The 20,478-nt window shown below is 41.6% G+C and overlaps 1 protein-coding gene across 4 annotated transcripts in view; it reads left to right on the forward strand.

Annotated features, from left to right (window-relative positions):
• Positions 1-9,192: 9,192 nt before the first annotated feature.
• LOC126999039 (rap1 GTPase-GDP dissociation stimulator 1-like) overlaps positions 9,193-20,478 on the forward strand; it is a 30,930-nt gene continuing 19,644 nt past the window's right edge. The window contains exons 1-4 of one of the 4 annotated variants that reach the window (XM_050861407.1): positions 9,193-10,354; positions 10,740-10,835; positions 12,604-12,737; positions 17,661-17,790. In XM_050861407.1, coding sequence (XP_050717364.1) covers positions 10,351-10,354; positions 10,740-10,835; positions 12,604-12,737; positions 17,661-17,790 — 364 coding nt within the window. In that variant the 5' untranslated portion in view covers positions 9,193-10,350. Of the gene's footprint in view, positions 10,355-10,739; positions 10,836-12,603; positions 12,738-17,658; positions 17,791-18,221; positions 18,292-20,478 lie in introns of those variants that run through there. The other 3 variants (XM_050861403.1, XM_050861404.1, XM_050861405.1) reach the window with 3 other exon arrangements.

Below are 20,478 nucleotides of genomic sequence, written 5' to 3' on the forward strand. Positions count from 1 at the left end.
GTTTGGCTCTTTCGCGAGGAACGTGGCTCGTATGTTTCCTGACAGATTTATTGTTGTCACTTTCCTGCGCGGAGTTAAGACAAGGTTGAGCTGGGCATCGATAAGTGGGTAATCTCTCCATACTGATGTATTTTGTAGGCCAGGGACTAGTCTGATGGAGAGCTCTTTACATGGATGCTTAACCTTCTCCATTTGCTTACAAACTAACTGTGAAACTCATTATGTTATAAAGATATATATTGTATGTATAGTAACACTACAGATGGAATTTGCCTTAGATAATCGTTGATGATGGTCAGGTCAAAACTAAGTGTCAGAACTACAGGTCTAGACTTGTAATGTTTGGAATTAGTCGTAAGAAGTGGCTTGTGTACGAAGAACTCATCTGTCCATATTATTGGAACCATCTCAGATTGGTACCTACACCCCTTTGTGCTTTCTGGAGTCTACTGAATTTTATTTGCATTTTATATCATTATATGTTTACTCAGTTCAAGTCTCCTCTTTTAATATAAACAGTGTGTTTAGATTTCATTGCGTCTTTAAACTGAAAACTATGTGTGTGTGTGTGTGTGTGTGTGTGTGTGTAATTATATATATATATATATATATATATATATATATATATATATATATATATATATATATATATATATATATATATATATATATATATATATATATATATATATATTACACAATGATCATTATCCCTTGCTTTGCTTTTAGAGTATTTTTCAGCTTCATGCCTGCAGCCCAGGTGGTTGTGGCTGGAGCGGTCGCTCTTCCCATCGGGAGCACGGAGGGGTGGGGCCTCTCGCTCCTGGTTCCCTCAACATGGCCTCACTCTCCCGCTGCGGCAGGAGAACACTCGCACTTCCACTTTTCCATGTGTCGCCTCAGTTTAGCAACACGTCACCGTAAATTTATCATAATGGATACCCTGACTTTCGCCCATGAGAATATTCCTATCTGTATTAGCGTCATTGTGAGTGGTCGTAGGCTCGTGTTCTGTTCACTTCTTTATTTTACACCTAATTTGTCAAAAAGGAATCGGCCTTATTGACTCGATGACGTAGGCTCAAACTCTCTAGGTAGGACTGTTAGCTGTGAGCCTCAGGTGTGGTGTGTCGCCACTGCTTGTGACTCGCTCCGCCTTCAAACGTCACAGCTTTATTTCGATGAGTTTCAAATGTTGTTATAAATGTCTTGATTTGATATGGATAATTTTAAAATGCTAACTTTTTCGTATTTTTGAATCCATCAGTGATCTTACATAAGCTTGATTTATCTCCATTGCATTTTAGCGAACATCGATTGTAATTTAGATATGTATTTTGTATCCAAATAATTATATGCGTACTTATGGGTGTGTGTCTGAGTGTGTGTGTGTGTGTGTGTGTGTGTGTGTGTGTGTGTGTGTGTGTATATATATATATATATATATATATATATATATATATATATATATATATATATATATATATATATATATATATATATATATATATATATATATATATATATATATATATATATATATATATATATATATATATATATATATATATATATATATATATATATATATATATATCTATATATATATATATATATATATATATATATATATATATATTGTGTGTGTGTGTGTGTGTGTATATATATATATATATATATATATATATATATATATATATATATATATATATATTTTATTCTTATTTTTTGCCAAATATTGAGCGGCATCTCGAGTGACAAGCAGTGTGCCCAAGACGTGTTGATGTCCCATGTGTACTCCTGTCCTTCCTGTGCTGGCCTCACTCCCGGAGCACGTTGTGCGAGAATAGGTTAGACTTATTACGACGTACCGCCGTTTTCTATGTATATATGTAAACGATCACAAGGACCGAGCGGTGGGCCTCGAAAATTACATCAACTGTCTTTTTGTTTTCTTTTGGTTCATATTCCCACTTGAAGCTCCGTAACTAGAAGCACAACTGCGTCACTTCCTCCCATGCCCCGCTCGCCCGCCAGCCCGGGGTGAGGCCGCCCTCTCTGTACCTGTCGTGGAGGGGGTCGTGGTGCCCCCTGAGTCACGACACAAAATGTATAAACAGTTGTACTATGTTAGTTGAGTTGTGAGAGTGATTTTTCGGTGCGGCTGCATTAATACACGAGTAATAATAATTTGATCCACTACGTGGCGCCCAAGCCCAGGCTACATCAGTAATGACGCGATGATGAGGATTGAGGGACATGTTACTGAGGTTTCGTCGTCACGTATTATGGTCAAATTTGATTTGGAGGTGAATATTGATGGATGGTGACAGGTGGTGACCTGCAGCTGAAGTGACTCACTCGTCCTGCACGTCGCCGGTGTGCGCCGCCAAGAGGAGCGCCAGTCAGGCTGCTTCAGCCAGTACTGAGGCCAACAAAAATAGTCTCAAGGAAGATCTTTGAGTGTTCAGAATTCTCTCTTGACACTAATTGTTGGATTTGGTCGCTATGCCCCACGTCCGTGCCCTGCCTCACCCACACCTGACGTCAGTCTCGCTGGAGTGAGTACTGATGCTCGTCGTGTCTACTCTGACATCATCCAAACATTTTTTTCAACTTCATAAAAATTTTTTTTCTCCTCACTCTTATTCATATCTTAAGTGTATGATCTTAAAGTGGCTGCACTGTATTGACGTTTCAAGAGCTGTATTCAATCCGTGTGAGTTTAGTTGATGTCTGAATTGAAGACGGCTGTGGGGATGGAGGGGCGGGGACGGGGCGGGGCGAGGCTGGCGAGAGTGATGTTGCGTTGTCACCAGACAAAGACGAGGACCCATTGTTGTTAGTTCTTGTGAAAAACACGAAAAAAATATCAGCGCAGTTTTAAAAGGCAGGCTTCATCATCAATAAAGAATTATGTTGCGACCTTCTGTTTTTACTCACACATGGTGATCATAAAAACCTGGAAACTTTTTAATATCAATATGAGGTGATCTACAGGCATTCCTTGTAATAAAATTTACTGTTTAAGTAAGCTAGTTAAAAATATATTTACAGAGTTATACCAAGGGTGAAGTACTGGACTAGGTAAGGAGGCTCACCATAGGCAAGCGCTGGATTCGCTATGGATGTGTACCTACTTTAAATAAAAACACGTTACAGGAGGTATTACTGAAGGACAAAAATTTGCGAAGTCAGACTGTAAATGGTTTGTTTTCATTCCATCAAACTGTACTGCGACGGTGACTGACTGGGCTCAGCGGTATGCTGCGTATAAGTAGCGCCCATTTACTGACATATCGCAGGTGAAGATGCATCAGCGTGCGCTGCATTTCCTGAATCACGGTTTTGTTCATCAGTATTATGCATTTTTGATCTACAGTCATCATCATCACCATTACTATAGTCTATCGACTCTAACTTGAACCCTGTGGCTTGGCCCGGGGAACACCCCCACCGTTTACACATCTAGCGATGACCTGCGCATGGCGATCTGTTTCGCTGTTAGTCTGTACGTTATCTATTTATGGAATATATATATATATATATATATATATATATATATATATATATATATATATATATATATATATATATATATATATATATATATATATATATATATATATATATATATATATATATATATATATATATATATATATATATATATATATATATATATATATATATATATATATATATATATATATATATATATATATATATATATATATATATATATATATATATATATATATATATATATATATATATATATATATATATATATATATTCATAATACGACTGCATGGTGTTATGACTGGCTTGGGATTTGAGGGAAAGACAACGACTCTGTAAACCTTCCATTTCATTTGGCAACGTGGCTCATGCGACGGTGCCGCCTGAGGGACTTTGGCAATAAGCGCCAGGCCGCACCATTCACCCTTCCGCCACCACGGAAGACTCACGTAGGTCTCACTCTCGCGTCCTGCACAGCCAAGCAAAATATATTACATATAACGTAAATAAGAGAGAGAGAGGGGGGGGAGTACGGAGCTCCTCTGAGGAGAGTGATGGGGTGATGTGGCAATAGCGCGACTCAGGGGAGACGTGACTAAAGGCTCAAGTTAGAGTCGATAGAGTATAGTCCACTGCAGGATAAAGGGCTTTCCCAATGTTATATACCTTTCTTGTTAGTACATGTAATCCATCCTGCCTCGACAAATACTCCTACTTTTTTTTCCATCTGGTATACGGTTTGCCCTAACCTCATAAAGTCCATCACTATGTCACTTTGGTTGCCCGTTTGTTATCAGTTCAGTGCACCGTATGACCTCTCCAAGTGCATTTCTTATTCTAGATCAGCATTTCCCAACCTGGGGGAAAGTTCCCCCTGGGGGAAATTTTATGATTCCAGGGGGGAAATTTAACCTGAAGGAAACATAAATTACTAGCAATTAGTCGGGGGAAACGGGGCGTCAGAGTTATTGATTGACTGATTTGTGTTAAGTAAATATTGTTTGGCTTCTATTTATTTATTATATTGTTTTTGTTATTAAGCAAGTAAATTTCGTGTTTTGGCTACTTTTTTCCTCGTCTACATAAAGGGGGAAATCCGGGTGGTTGAAGTTGATGAAGGGGGAAACGACAGAAGAAAGGTTGGGAACCACTCTTCTAGATCGTCATTCAAAGACTCTAATCCTTAATACTTGCCTACTAGCTCACTGGTATACCCATTATTTTTTCTCCATCTTTTTTGCACCTCTTAGCTTTCACTCTGAATTTATTTGAAGCGCCAGGTTGGGATTGGGAGGATACATTAACTGTACGCCTTTATCATCAGGGAGAGTGACTGGTTGCTATTCCTCGCTATACTATGTTTACCAAAAACACTCAATCCTATTTCTATTCTCTTTCTGATCTTTTTTGTGTGTGAGCTGGGATTGAACTAATTGTTTGTCTTCAGGTTGTATGGAGTATTCATTGTCTATTTTGATTTCTTTGTCCTCACTTTCTAGTTTCTTAAATACTTCTGAGTGAGCCTTGAATAATTGGAGATGATTATATCACCTTTCCTAACACCTTTCCTAATTAGAACTGGTGTTAAAGTCCCCCATGACTAGTGAAAGCTGTTTTTTGCACTTCTTTATGGCTTCTTCTAAATTGTAGCCCCCCCCCCCCCCCCCCGTCGCCTTACACTAGAACTTTTCTAGGTACTTCACCAGCATTGTAAGCTGATGGTGGTGCAAAATACTAAATTATTTCAAACTTGTATCCTTTTTTCATTTTGATAATAATTTATAATATTCTTTGGTGCTGAAAACTTGTATTTTTGTTTTACATATCAGCATACAGTGGCGCACCTACAGTAGGTGAGTTGCCGCCCGGGGCGGACTTTCAACTTGCCCCCCCCCCCCTCCCCCCAAACACACACACACACACACACACACACACACACACACACACACACACACACTCCCTCGACGACAAAACAACTGAGCGATAATATAGACTGACAACGGCTACATAGAGATACACAGACAGTGAATTTTATTTATATAAATATTTTCCTTCAGATAATTATATTGTTGATTTAGTTGAGAAGTTTATATTGCCCCACTTTTACTTCACTATATCTCCACACAACCACAGCGTGTCACGAAACACACGAGTAACTGATCCAGACCAGGAAAGGGTTTCGAACCCGGGACCAGCGATATGGGAAAACCACTTCTTAATCCAGTGGTTCTCAATCTTTTTTCAGTGATGGCACCCTGAACTTATATAAACCCTTTTGTGGCACCCCTTTTCACCCCCCCATCCCTCATCACATGAATTAACTTCTTATACACAATTGTACCTGTTTAAATTACCTTAATTAATTAATTAAAATTATTATCTATACTCAAACCAAGATTAACATACGGTACAGTACATGCCCAAACAGAACTCATCAGTCGAATTAGATTAACTTAAGAGTTATAAATGCAGACTAACATAAAAAGAAGAAAAAAAGGCATGATTCAAAATTCATGATAATCTTGTTGCACCCCTAGGCACTGTCCATGGCACCACAGGGTGCCGCGGCACCCAGTTTGAGAACCTCTTCCTTAACCAGTCGGCCAAAGAAGTACCCCCCTTGCAGAGTGAGTTATGGGAGGCGATTCCATCATGCGGGTCCAGGCACTACAATATGATAAATATAATCAGTACCATACGTGTCAAGGCGGGATGCTTACCACCTTAACAGGACGGTAACCAACAAAAGTGCAGAGGTCATCCTCAGACTCTGTTAAGCGTTAGTTAGACCACACTTAGATTATGCTGTCCAGTTTTGGTGCCCACACTACAGAATGGACATCAACTTGCTAGAATCAGTTCAGAGGAGGATGACCAAGATGATTCATGGACTGAGGAACCTCCCTTATCAAGATAGGCTGAAACATCTCAACTTACATTCACTAGAAAGACGAAGAGTACGGGGAGATGATGCGAAGATCTGATAAAAGTATTCAAATGGGTGAAGGGTTACAACAAAGGCGATATAAGTAAAGTACTGAGAATTAGCCAGCAGGATAGAACACGCCGTAATGGATTTAAATTAGAAAAGTATAGATTTAGGAGGGAAACAGGCAGGCATTTGTTTAGTAATAGGGTGGTGGGGGAATGGAATAGACTCAGCAATCACATAGTGAGTGCAGGGACGATAGCTTGTTTTAAGAGTAGACTTGATAGCTACATGGACGGGGATGACAACGGTAGTAGGGGAGGGGGGTTGGAATCTGGAGCTGCCCTGTGTAGGCCACTCGGCCTCTTGCAGTCTCCTTATGTTATGTTCTTCTTGTGTTCTTTCGTTTCTTTTTCTCTTTCTTTCTTTCTGTCTTTCTCTTTCTTTTTCTTTCTTTTTTCTCTCTTTCTTTGTCTTTTTTTCTTTCTGTCTTTCTCTCTTTCTTTTTTCTTTTCTTTCACACACACACACACACACACACACACACACACACACACACACACCTTCAATATTTTTTCCTCCTCCTCCTCCTTTGCTGTTGCCCTAATCAACCTTTAAAAGTGTTTATCAACAAATTTCAGTAGTTTTTCTAGTTATTCTCTTGGATATTTTTCATTGCAGGCGATAGAACAACCATTTGTGGTGAGGTCTGAGCGTCTCAACACAACTCTGACGGTACTTGAAACACACAATACATGATCAATGAAAGCGCTCCTATATATCCACAACTGCCATGCTGTCAATAAACCAATCCGCAACACGGAGCTGTCAGACTCCAGGTGGGTCCTCCTAAAACGGTGGGGACTCTCGCTACCTAAGCCCGAGGAGATTATTATGATACGGTGTGGTGTCATGAGACATCCGGGGATCGTGAGACATCCCATCCTGAATACATACATTAATTTCGACACAGTACCGTGTCTTTCGTCGACTGCTTGTCGGGATCTGTGCCACCCAATCTTATTTACTTTATTATAAAAGCAAATGACGACGCATGTATGTATATAAATATGATTACAGGATATCAACAATCAATCTTCTTCTTGTGACCTGTTCCGCTTTGCATCGCTTTTTAGGTCCTCATTGGTCCTTACACCTAGATGCTTCGCTTAGTTACTCTATGATAGTAAATTTTGGGTTCCGCGATGCGAAAATAAGAATGGGATGTCTCATGATACCGGAAGGCAGATGACACCACACCTTCCACTTAAAACTGGCCGATGGGGTAGTGGTGGCTGCGGGGTTAGCCTAGCCCCGCACCTTACCACACATTCTCAACACCTCTCGCTTCCTCTGCAGCCGCCACTACCCAATAGGCCAGTTTCACGTGGAAAATTATAGCGTCTATCGGCGCCATTGCTAACGATCAAAACGAACAAAACGATTGTGAAAGCGGCCCAAAGTAAGTGCCCGGGAGTCTAAACTCGTGTTATGTCATATTAGCCAACCATCTGACCATCTTCATGAAAATTCATCAGCTGCAGTTTTGGTTGGAGACATCACACAGTTTTTGGTTGGGGCGTGTCCCCATCCAGGTAAGAAATCCAGGTAAGAAATTGGTCATGCGCATATAGGCCTACGCCTTTTCACTCAGTGGTGGACTATCTTGAAATTGAGGCGATAATATATACCGTACCTCTTTGGCTGACTGGATAAGGAGTGTCTTTCCCATCCCGCTGGTCGCGGGTTCTATCCCCGGTGCCAGCAAAACCCTATCCTTGTCCAGATAATTTCTCGTGTGTTTCGCTACACGCAGAGGTTGTGTGAAGATATTGTGGAGTGAATTTCGGGCAATATAAGAGTGTGACCACCGCATTTAAAAGACCTTCCCTACTAAGAACGATTATGGTTACAGAAGATCCAGGGGTGACCTTATTGAAGCATAAATACAAGATTATAACACAGAAATACGATCAATATAATGCACAAGAGGGATTTTCAAGATAAGGGAGGATGATATAACCAGTGGAAACACAAAAAAGATATTCAAGACAAGATCAACTCAACACCAGGAAGTATGCTTTTTCAAACAGGGTCATCAGCAACTGGAATGATTTGCCGGGATGGGTGGTAAATGCCGAAACTGTGCTAAAATTTGAATCAAGTCTCGATAAAGTGTAGGAGGACCAGGAACTAAAATTTCAGGGGGAGGTACTGCCCCCTCCCTTGTTGTGCTTCCCTTCCAACCATTGTATCTTTTTAATTTCATGGTGCTACCTACACAGGTATTAATAGTTGTATAATCACACTCTGTCCTGCCTGGGGGTTGGGATGGCATGTTCCTCCCTTCTCCCTTGTTGTTTACCTGCAACAATAAACTATCAATCAATCAATCAATCAACTATAGAGCACACATAACCACAACACGCAACCAACACTGAAAAGTCAGGCTTTTGAACTGGAACCGTAGGTCATTTCCAGACATTATCTGTGAGTATCTGAGTGACATCCGGGTTGCCACATTTTGCCTTTCCCAGCTGCGGGTTTCTCCAGGTAGGGCCAATCATCGACCATCCCGAAAGAGGGAATGGACAACTGTGTGAGCTGGCCACTAACTGCCCCGGGGCGGTATCGAACCAGCGGATTCGTATCTAGGTGTTAACCCCTACACCACGAAGGCGTGTAGGATATCTTGATTTACAAAGTCATCTATTTACATTCGGATATTGGTAGTTTCATGAGCAAAACATATGAAAGGGGGACATTTCAATGTTATTGTAATAACATCTGGAGACACACTCGAGAGGTGCAACAGTATCCACCCAAGTGGTGGCGGGAAGTTCCGTCTGTCAGCGGGCAAGGGGCTGCAGGGTGAGTCACGGCCATGCTGACTCACTTCCCCCGTCTGGCCTTGACAAAGTGCAGTGCCGCATTCAGAAATGCCGTTCAGCTGCAAAATAAGAAAACAAGTTTCTAAATCAAAGTCTAAGCGTTAAAATTATGAAAGAAAATAATACAAGTGCAAATAATATGTGTTCACAGAGCTTATTAGCTCGGGCAGCTGCATAAACATCGATAAGACATTGCCCACACCCTTGTGGGCGTGGCGAATGAGGCCATTAATAAGAACGGTCATATAGTTTATGAGTACTCCATGATTCATTTGCACAGCCCTTTTAAAATATATCAGTTTTGTTTAAGTAGGTTAGTATATGGCATGCTAAGGAGGTAATGAGTAAAAGGTTTAGGTAGGTCTAATCTGAGCGAAAATACCATAGTTATTAGCGAACAGGCATTTCATAATATACAGAACCGAGAGATACGAGCTGATGGAAGTGAGCAGTGTGCACTGTGCAGTGTAGCACAGCAGTAGCCTGGCTTGACCGGTCCCCAATCCTCTCGTCTGCCGCCGCCAGCGTCCCGCTTGTCCCGGGTCCTCCCAACCCGCACGGTCCGGCTTGCGCCTTGCCTGTGCCCGCTGTGCACCGGGGCTGTCTCTGGCACTGTGGCGCCAAGTCTCAGTGTAACTAGCTCAATAGTCGTGGTGGGGAACAGGAGGGAGAACCCTAGAGGAGCGACGAGCGTGCGGAACAGAGGATTGGTGTGACCCCTGCTGGTCCCTGGCCGAGGCTCGCCCAGCACCTGTGGACACACCAGACACACCCGCCGCCTGACAGCTGTGCTAGACGGCTTAACTGAGGAGGGCAGGGCGTGGCTGCGGTGATACCAACCATCCGGCAGCTCAGTAAAGAACCTACACCGTCACGAGGAGCCCGGAGTAGTGTCCACCACTCCACCAGCACACCAGCACGGAGGGCACGGGGAGGGAGGGACCACTCGCCACTGGTGCCTGTCAACCCCTGTCAGCACCCTTCTAGGAGTGCCACTTGTCACCGCCATGGGTAAGGGTTCAAGTATTTAGGGCAAGGAGCATCCTTGCTAGTGTTCTTTGTGTGGGTATGTACCTAGCTGCTACATGCAGGATTTGAGCTACCGCAAGCCTATGTTGTCATGTCGTCATAGTATCTCCTCATATTCAACCTTGCCTAAACTGAGAAGCTATTCATTAGACAGTATGCTGTCTTACTTTAGATTTTGCCATCAAAATTGTGTGCAGACAAGTTATCTGGTAGGTTTTGGTGGGATTGTTAGTTTTTAAATAGTTTATATCTAAGTTCGTAATGGCCTAAGACAATTCCAAAGGTCTTAAGCCTTGCCTACTGTAAGGTACCATTGCCAGGAAAATGGGACCATTATTACACCTAAATAATGTCTGTTTCTTTTCAGATGACTTAGCTTCAAGCCTGGAGAAGCTTCGTGTTGCCTCAGCTGAGACAGATTGTGAGCCCTTCGAGAAATTAATCAATCAGTTGCATAACCTTGGTAGGTGCAGAACCATGTGTCAGAAATCTTCCACATGATTTACAATTTTTGTATGAGTAAGTGGATGTATAGTACATGTATCTAAGGAGTTTTTAATGGAAAGATTTTCTGCAGTGATAGCAGAAAGGTACAGAAAATTCTCACTATATGATGCCTCTTGGCCAGTTCGACAGTCCAACACCGTGTCATTGTAAGCGCCCAAAACAAACTATATTCTCCACAGTGATCCATTATTTCTACTCAATACCAGATACTAATAAAGAGATTCCCTGTGTGGTTTCCTAAAATTCCTTCTCCTTTTTATATCAACGCCAAACACAGGCTACAAAGAGTTTTCGTCGTGTTTTGTGTTTGGTTCGGGAGCACACAAACAGTGTATTGGACTGTAAAACTGGCCCAATATCTAACTCAGAGGTTCTCGTACTCGGTGTCATGGCACCCTGGGGTGCCACAAGATCATCATGAATTTTTAATCATTCTTTTCTTTCTTCTTTTTATGTTAGTCTCTTTTGTTAATTTAATTTGACTAATGAGTTCTGTTTGGATATGTACTGTACCGTATGTTAATTTTGGTTTGAGTATGGATAATAATTTTATGTCATTAATTAAAGTAATTTAAACAGGTACAATTGTGTATAAGAAGTTAATTCATGTGAGGAAGGACAGGGTGCCACAAAAGGGTTTATATAAGTTCAGGGTGCCATCACTGAAAAAAGATTGAGAACCTCTGATCTAACTGATTAGAGACAAGAATTGATCATGTAAAGGAATCTGAGAGATATTTTTATCGATTCCAACTGACTAACATTAGCAAAGGTACAAGAAAGCAGGAAGACCCATGTTTTCTTTTTGTCTTTCCTGAATACTAACTTTGAGCTATGGGCCAGTGGTTGCTGTGGGCTCAGTATCCCCATTATTAATAGATAACATACAAGAGCCCTCTACTAGTGATTGAGTGAACTGATATGGAATAAGGTCTGTTCCAAATTCTATGGAGGTATCTTTGTTTGCATGTACCTGATTTATGCATTCAGTGTATCATTGATGATAGAGCAAGAATCAGTGGTGCAACAGCATGTGGCTCTGATATGGATATATCACTAAGATATGTGTGGACAAATTAATGCTTTGGTGAAAAGAGGTGAAGGTAGGCTTGAATGACCCAGTTTGAAAAGCTATTTTGGAAAGAAAAAAGACATGCCCAAAAAGCATCCCCTAGAAGCAGACTAATTGCTGTGCATCTTAAGCCATTTTTTGCTTATTTCATGCAAGATCTCACTTTATCACAAACCCTGACTCCCTTTGTTTCCCTTAGTGTGTCATTGACTGTCACGCAATACATAACTATTAAAGTAGTGCCATGTGAAACTGTGTAGCGCCTTCATGGAGCAGTGGTCTATCGCCTCCGTTGAGTAGTAATCAATGTACCTGACTACGACTCCACGGGCGCAGGTTCGAATCCCAGCCCAGGCAGTTGGCATGCAGCTCACCCAGCTGTTCATCCTCCCTTTTGGACTGGTCGTTAAATGGGTACATGGGGAAGATAAACTGTAGCAATCCCACATTTCACATTGACCTGTGTCTTGGGGTAATTGGGTCTTTCTTACCACAGGCTCAAAAGACCAACGGTTCTTAGATGAGCACTATGGCCAAGCACAGCTATAGTGTAGCACCCACCTTTACCTTTACCTATGTGAATGTATATGTTTTACCTGCAGTGGCAGTGAAAGTACAGTTATTTCTTTCTAATCATATTCTTTGTATTCAGGTCCAGATGATGGTGGAGAGGTGTGTGAAGAGCTGGTGGCTGGGGGAGTCTTGCCACTGGCCCTTGCAGCCATCCAAGGATCCAATGAAGACATTCAGGCCAAAGGAGCTGAACTGGTGGCTGAGCTGGCCAAGGTGAGGAGACTTTATCATAGCTTGGTTGTGTCCAATTTCGGTTTTCATGTGCTCAAACTAAGGTATTGTTATCTTCACCAAGCTAACCACATGAGCTCATGATATGGAAATTTCACAATAAAACTCCCTCATTTAAGAGTAAGGTTATGGTATTTGAGAGGGCGAGAGAGCAGGTCATTGATTTTGCAAAGCCGTAAAGAGTAAGAGCAGAGAGTACAATGCAGTGTAAGAAAGGTTGGGAGAGGAGAGAATGGAGGAAGTGACTGTGTTTAAATCCCAAATGAACACCACTGAGTGCCAGGAATCAAATCCAGGCCTTCTGACTAGAAGTCAGGGCAGCATACCGACCAGACCACCGATGGGCTAAAAGGTTACCGCGCCAGAGGCCATTTCTGCGGCCATTAACTGACGCCCCAGCCCCGCACTGTGGAAATGAAGGTGAAGGTAACCCCGCCCACACTCGTGACTGATGGAAATGCTTTTAATCAACCCCTTATGGCATATACGGTGTGTAAATACATTAGGAAAACTATTAACACAGTGAAAAACATCCCAAATGAACACCACTGAGTGCCAGGCATCGAACCCAGGTTCGATTCCTGGCACTCAGTGGTGTTCATTTGGGATGTTTTTCACTTTGTTTATACAGTTTCTCTAATGTGTTTAAATATGTAGGGATAGTTTTATGTAAGCATGAAAGTATGGAAGGTGAGGTGAGGGAAAGAGCAGTGAAGGGCAGACAGTTAGTAGGTGCATTGGAGAGAGTTATGAAAGGAAGAAGTGTGTGCATGGAGGTAAAGAGGGGAATAAGGAACAGTATTATCCTGCCAACTCTGTCATATGCATCAGAAACATGGACATGGAATGCAGCACAGCAATTGAGAATACGCAGTAGAAATGAGATATATAAGAGGTGCATGTGGTGTTTCAGGATGGGATGGAAAAAGTAATGAAAGCATGTATGAGAGGTTTGTATATGGGTGTGACAGCAAAGGAGTAGATTGTGGAGTGGTCGAGTGGGTGAAGCATGGTGCGCTGAGATGGTTTGGCCATGTGATGAGAATGGGGGAAAATGAATTTTTGAAGAGAGTACAGTACCCTCTTGAGTTTCGCGCTACCCAAGTTTCGCAATCCTGAAGTTTCGCGCTTAGTCCTAAATTTTCACCATCCCAACTTCGCGCATTACCGCCCTGAGTTTCATACTGCTTTGACATGTACAGGTTATGTTTACCTACCGTCGGGGTCATGCGCGCTGCCTTAAAAGGCGGTGTCACACTGGCCGTTTTCATCCAACCTTTGGGGCTACAGGCAACCGGGAGCGAGTTGTCGATTGTCCGTACGAATGGAAAATGGTTGTGGGTAAGAGCATGGGTACCACGCGGCTGTATGTAAACAGATGACACCAGTGGCTGCGGAGTGAGGATCAGTGGAAGATGGCCCACCAAGAGACTCGTAAAGTGGACTGGCAGAGCTGCTTTGTTTACTATTTGATGACAAGATAAGAGAACACCCCTTGCTGTGGAACCACAGTCCAAAGAACTTTTTTAGTCCACTCTATGAAAATTGTCGAAGGACTCCCAGTGTTGTGTTCTTGGTGCAGGACGAGACATGGCGGCGGTGATCCACTTCACTGGCAGGTGTTGCAAGAAATATCTCACCGCTGAAATAAGTCGCTCTGCTGTCCACCACGCATGCGCGCTGGGGGAATACACAGCAGGAAAAACATTAATTTGCCTGGTTTTGTTCTAGTTTGTCCACTTGTGATCTCTGTGGGCAGAGAGTGAAATATGGAAACAGTAAGAAAGTTAAACCTCTCTGCAAGCTATTTTGCGGCTGCGGCGGCAGGTGCACGTACAATAGGCTTTAAGAAGTCAATCGTTGTATTAGTGATTTAATGATTTGCAACAGAAACAGTTAGCAGATTATTTTATAACACACCGAAAACTATCAGAAAAAATAGGTTCATCCAACAGCGTCTCATGGGTGACGTTCTGGAAATTTGCCCAGTCCTCTGACGAGGTTAGGATAAACACGCCTGTCCTCATGTCTTTGAAGCCATAATTATGCCCACAACTGCTTCTTCCTTCCATTTAACTGCAGCAACATGTTCATAACATGGGTAATGGCTTCACAAGCTGCAACAGCCCTTACTTCAGCAGGTGAAACCTCCTGGATACAGGGTGACTGCTTTGTCTTCGGGCAACCGACCTTGGCCGTGTGTGAAACACTTCCGGAAAAGTTGGAGTTGCCGGTTGCCCACACAGCGTGCATAAGTGATGGACAGCAGAAAGACTTATTTCAGCGAGAAGATATTTCTCTCAACATCGGCCAGCGTAGTGGACGACCGCTGCTGCCATGTCCCGTCCTGCACCAGGAACACAACACCGGGAGTCCTTCTACAATTTTCATAGACTGGAGAAAAAAGTTTTTTGGATTGTGGTTCCACAGCACCAATATCAAATAGTAAACAAAGCAGCTCTGCAAGTCCACTTTACGAGTCTCTTGGCAAGCCATCTTCCACTGCTCCTCACTCCTCAGCCACTGCCGTCGTCTGTTTCTTTACATACAGCCGCGCAGTACCCACATACCCATGCTCATACCCACAACTGTTTTCCATTAGTAAGGACAACCGACAACTCGCTCCCGGTTGGGTATACGGGGAACCGCGGTTGCCCGTAGCCCCAATGGTTGAATGAAAACGGCCAGTGTGACACCACCTTTTAAGGCAGCGCGCATGACCCCGATGATAGGTAGACGTGACCCATACATGTCAAGCAGCGCAAAACTCGGGGCGGTAATGTGTGAAAGTTGGGATGGTGAGAATTTAGGACTAAGAGCAAAACTCGAGGATCGTGAAACTCGGATAGCGTGAAACTCGAGAAGGTACTGTAGTCTGTCAATACCAACTCCGGCTATATGGGCATTTGGCGTGCTACCCAGAAGCTGACCCTGCTCATCAGGGTGTCTCTGTTAGAGACAATCCTGGGTGGAGGAGGCCGAGGGAATGCCCACTGAGTTCGTGGCTTGAGCAAGTCAATAGATCCTGCCGGGAGGTACTCAGGATGGGAAGGGGGCCTGCATGGAGATTTGCCCAGAGGGACCCCCGGACTTGGTGTCGTAGGGTGAGTGAGGCGATGCGCCCCCCGTCTTATGCCCCCATTGATTAATTGATTGATGTTCAGTGTCTGTGAACTTAAGAACCAAAGGACAAAATAAATAGGGAAGACCCATTGGAAAGTTTACACATATAACAATAGTTGATTATTTTAAACTCCGCTAGTTTGAAAATTCCAATGGTTTGAATATCAAAAGCAAGGAACAGTTATACATTTCTGAAATATCAAATATTATGCTAAACATCACAAAGTATTTTGCACCAATAGATGGCTATTTTAGCTGTGTAGGATTGCATCATGGGAATTTGTTCCTAAATGGGGTCCTTCACTGATCTCAACTTGCCATCTTGTGGACCTTGTGAAACTACCCAAAAAATTATGCATGTGAACTTTGTCATAAAAATATTTTTCTCATAGCTATGGTATAGAGACACTTGACTTCGTAATAGTATTTAACCCTTTCATTGCTAAGCGCTCGCAACGAGACTATCCCCTCAGGCGCGCTCGGGGAGCCCAATGGGGGTCTTTTAACCGCTGTATCTCAAAAACTATTCATCACAGCTAAAAACCAAAAACACCATTAGAAAGAGGAGGTCCAGATCTATAGGAGTCGGTCATGTATGCCTCTCTTGCGAACGTACATGCACGTTAAGGGAGTGTTGAATGTTAACACTTACGTCAGTGCGTGCGGGATGATCAGCCGTATTGAGGGAACTGCGGACATCTTTTCTTCAGATTCTGGCAAGGGAGCATTGCCAACTGCAATATTTACAACTATTTGGTCAAAGAATCAGTCAGGTGATTGGTGAAGCTATGCAAAAATGCCGCTATATTGGGCAAGAACATCCACAAGTTACTCGTTCGTACATTTGCCACGCTGGGCTGATATGATTTTCCACCAAATTTAGTGAAGAATCCACTCAATTGGCAATCCTGTGTTGTGAGAATTAGTGTTGGAACACTCTCATATGCGGGAGATTTGAGTGCGGGTGTAGGTCACAGGGAGCGTTTAGCGCCACCAGCAAATACGCCTAACGCCCACTGCAAGCGTTTAGCAATGAAAGGGTTAAGAAACGGGGAAACGCAAGAAATAGAAAATTAAAATATATATTTTTTCACACAAACAATTGTCACATGCTATATGTTGTTCTTTTAAAGTTCAGTATAATGAATGTAATGTTATAAGTTGCTAAAGATGTATGTATTATGATTTAAATTAGAAATATGAAATAAGTTTAGTACTTGCTGCTGGCAGCGTACAATATGTTTTACACCAAAGTAAACAACCTCCTGTTCTCTGATTGGAGAGACAGAGGAATGCATTGTGGGTGAGGCACCTATGTGGAACTGATTTTTAAATAGCTTTCTCAGAATTGCAGAAATCAATTATGGCATTGATTCCTTCTCAGTCCTACTGCACATTGATGTGATCATGTGATCATTATGTCACACAGGGAAAAGCATTCGCCACCCACAATATGCTCAGCATGTGCCTGTAATTAAATAAATCCATTTTTTTTTTTCCTGTGCTTCACTAGTCAAAAAAGGTTTGTGTTCAATCTGTCTATTGTTGCAAATCAACACTCATTTTAGTTGGGGGGCTCTTTTATGATTAAAACTCATTTATTCTTAGTGGCTAAGAACTCATCACCATTAATCCCATACTATAATGCATTTTACAGTTGGTTTCTGGGGAATGTAGACAAATAGTATCTCTCTCTCTCTCTCTCTCTCTCTCTCTCTCTCTCTCTCTCTCTCTCTCTCTCTCTCTCTCTCTCTCGATTGCTAATTCTTTTTTTCTTTCTAGGTTGAAAACTGCCGGCTAGGGTGTGTAACAGGAGGTTTAGTGCCCATTCTGGTTGAAAAAATGTCCAGTCCCAGCACCAAAGTTGCACAGCAAGCCTGTCGAGCTCTAGGCAACATCTGCTATGAACATGGTGTGTCTTTCTTTATGGTGTGGGTGATGCATGAGGGAGCAATGCAGTCAAGTTACTTTGCTTAAAGATTACATGGATCTGCATGAGCTCACTACTGTTTTCTCCTTTCTTTTCACTGTTTGTGGGAAGGAGTTTGGCTTATTGGTTGTGTATAACAGTATCTCCATTTACCTATTTCCTATCTTCTATGTCATCAGTTTATAGTCATGTAAGAGAATTTCAATCATTCTGATGGTTTTATCATTTTATATCAAGTTTTCATTTATGATTCAGTTAGGATTGAGTTAGGGCGAAATTTTAAAATGGGTTTTTAAAAAATCCTTTAAAATATTGAATGTTGAAATCAGCTCCTATGATGGCTAATGGCAGTTTTCTGCTGAATATCTTATTTACATTTACCTATTGAAATTTTGTATCACATTGTTTTTCAGAAATGATGGTTTTCTGAATCTTCGGGTAAACTTCTTGCTGATTTTCCGAGATGTTACATACAATAGTGAAGTATGTATGTGTATACAACATAAAGATGAGTTGTAAAGTAAAATCCTTACATTAATATAACAATTTAAAGTATAACACCCTCAATGAAAAGGAATGATTACAAGTAATTGATAAAGAAAAGTATCTGAGTTCACTCTGTTACATTATAAATTTAATGAAAAATAACAAAACAGAGCATGGTTACACATAACATACTAAAAATAGGTTCAAAATGTATACCAACATTAATTGCAATGAATGGCGACAGTAAAGAAAACAGACTAATATTCAGTGTGTTGAAATGTTTTGACTAACACACGTGACAACTAAAAGGCACATTTCTGTCCTTTCAAATTTTCTTTTCTCTGCTAAAACAGTTTACCATGAGCTGTAAAATTATAATCTCCATATAGTAATTAACAAGGTTTGGTCTATTTTTCATTCCTTGATTTTAAGAATTTGGTTTGATTTTGACTAATGGTGTATTGTGTGTGTGTGTGTGTGTGTGTGTCTGGGTGTGTGCATGCGCGTGTGTGTGCGCAGAGGTTTGTACTTGTTTTTATGTATATTTCCAGGATTGAGTCAATTTGGCAAAGTCCTAGCACAGTTTTTAGCATTAACTTTGTGAAAAGGATTTAGGCAGCACTGGTGCACATTTTACAGGGCATTCTGTCCTATTTCTAGCTCAAATGTTTTCTTACTCATATGCCATTTTTAACCTAATTGACTAATTTGACTCCTCACCCAGGCTCCAGGAAGGATAACTTTTTTTTAGTGATAAGCTCTTTTAACTAGTACCTACCTCTGACAGTCAGTTTTAATTTTCATGTTATTCCATTTATCAGCTAGCTTACTCGTAGTTTGGGAAACTGAATTTTCTTTTATTTTTATTATTCCCTAGGTAGTAAAACCATTCATATCTTAATTTTCTTAGCCACACTTATACAGTTCACATGATAATCTTCAAAGTAATTTCCTTGGGCATGTATACAGTGGTACCAGCATTTTTCCATGATTCCATGCATCCTTGGAAGGCTTCAAGCATAATAGTCTTGAGCACCTTTTGCAATTTTTTATAGGTCTCCTTAATCAAGTCTGATCACTGATCTGATCACTTCACGGTAGTAGCCAAAACTAGGATGAAAGAAATGGGAATTCAGAGGGAATGGGAAGAGGGAAAAGGTTAGGAACTAGCAAGTGAGAAATTGCATGACAGTGGCCACAGGGAGATGTATAGGAGGAAAGTGGAGGAAATACTTGGAAGAGCATGAGCACAGGTAAAACACAGTGAAGGAGTGAAGGAGGTTTATCAGGTGTTTAAGAGTTCAGTGGTCAGGTCAACTGAGGAAGTAGTCAAGTATAGGTCATGTGGAAAAGAAAAGAAAGGGAGTGCGTGGTGCATGGATGAGATAAAAGAGGCAGTTGAGGAGGAAAGAAGGAACTACAAGAAAATGTTGCAGAGAAATGTGACGGAGGAGGGGAGAGGGAGATGGGAGAAAAAGTACAGGGAGAGTAAGATGTTGGTAAAGAGGTCGGTTAGGAAAAGTAAAGAGAGGGTGTATGGACCCAGCACTTTGAAACTGTAATGAATGAGAGTGTGGGAGAGAGAGTAGAAGTGACTAGTGTAGGAATAAAGGTCAGTGTAGGGCGGCCAGATCCACAGGAGAGAGGTGAGATAGAGGAGGCAATGAAGAAGTTGAAAATAGGAAAGGCCCCTGGAGCTGATGGCATAACAGTAGCAATGCTGAAATATGGAGGAGGTGTAGTTGTGGAATGGATATTATCAGGGTTGGCATTAAAAAAAAGGGGGGGGGGGGCCAGGGTTTGTCTTTTTTTTTTTTTTTTTTTTTTTAATAAAAAAATAGTACACAATGCCCCACATCACTCCCATCCACACACACCTGACACATCATCACACAACCACCACGCTACGACACGGTTTCACCAAGCCAAATCATACTCGAATCCTACACATTACACCCAGCCATATCACACAGTCACACCACAAATTACACTTAAATTAAGGCCATCTTACATCGTAACTATACATCGCCGCTATAGTAAATCATTTCGCACAACACCACTTAGTACACATGAAAAAACTAGTGTTTTCTATTTCATCAACCTTTTCCACTAAGAATAAGTCAGGGCTCAATCTTATACTTGCCAATGGCACAGAGTTTGCGATCGTAATGTTACTGAAATCGA

The sequence above is a fragment of the Eriocheir sinensis genome, chromosome 15, assembly GCF_024679095.1.
Source record: "Eriocheir sinensis breed Jianghai 21 chromosome 15, ASM2467909v1, whole genome shotgun sequence".
Taxonomy (NCBI): domain Eukaryota; kingdom Metazoa; phylum Arthropoda; class Malacostraca; order Decapoda; family Varunidae; genus Eriocheir; species Eriocheir sinensis.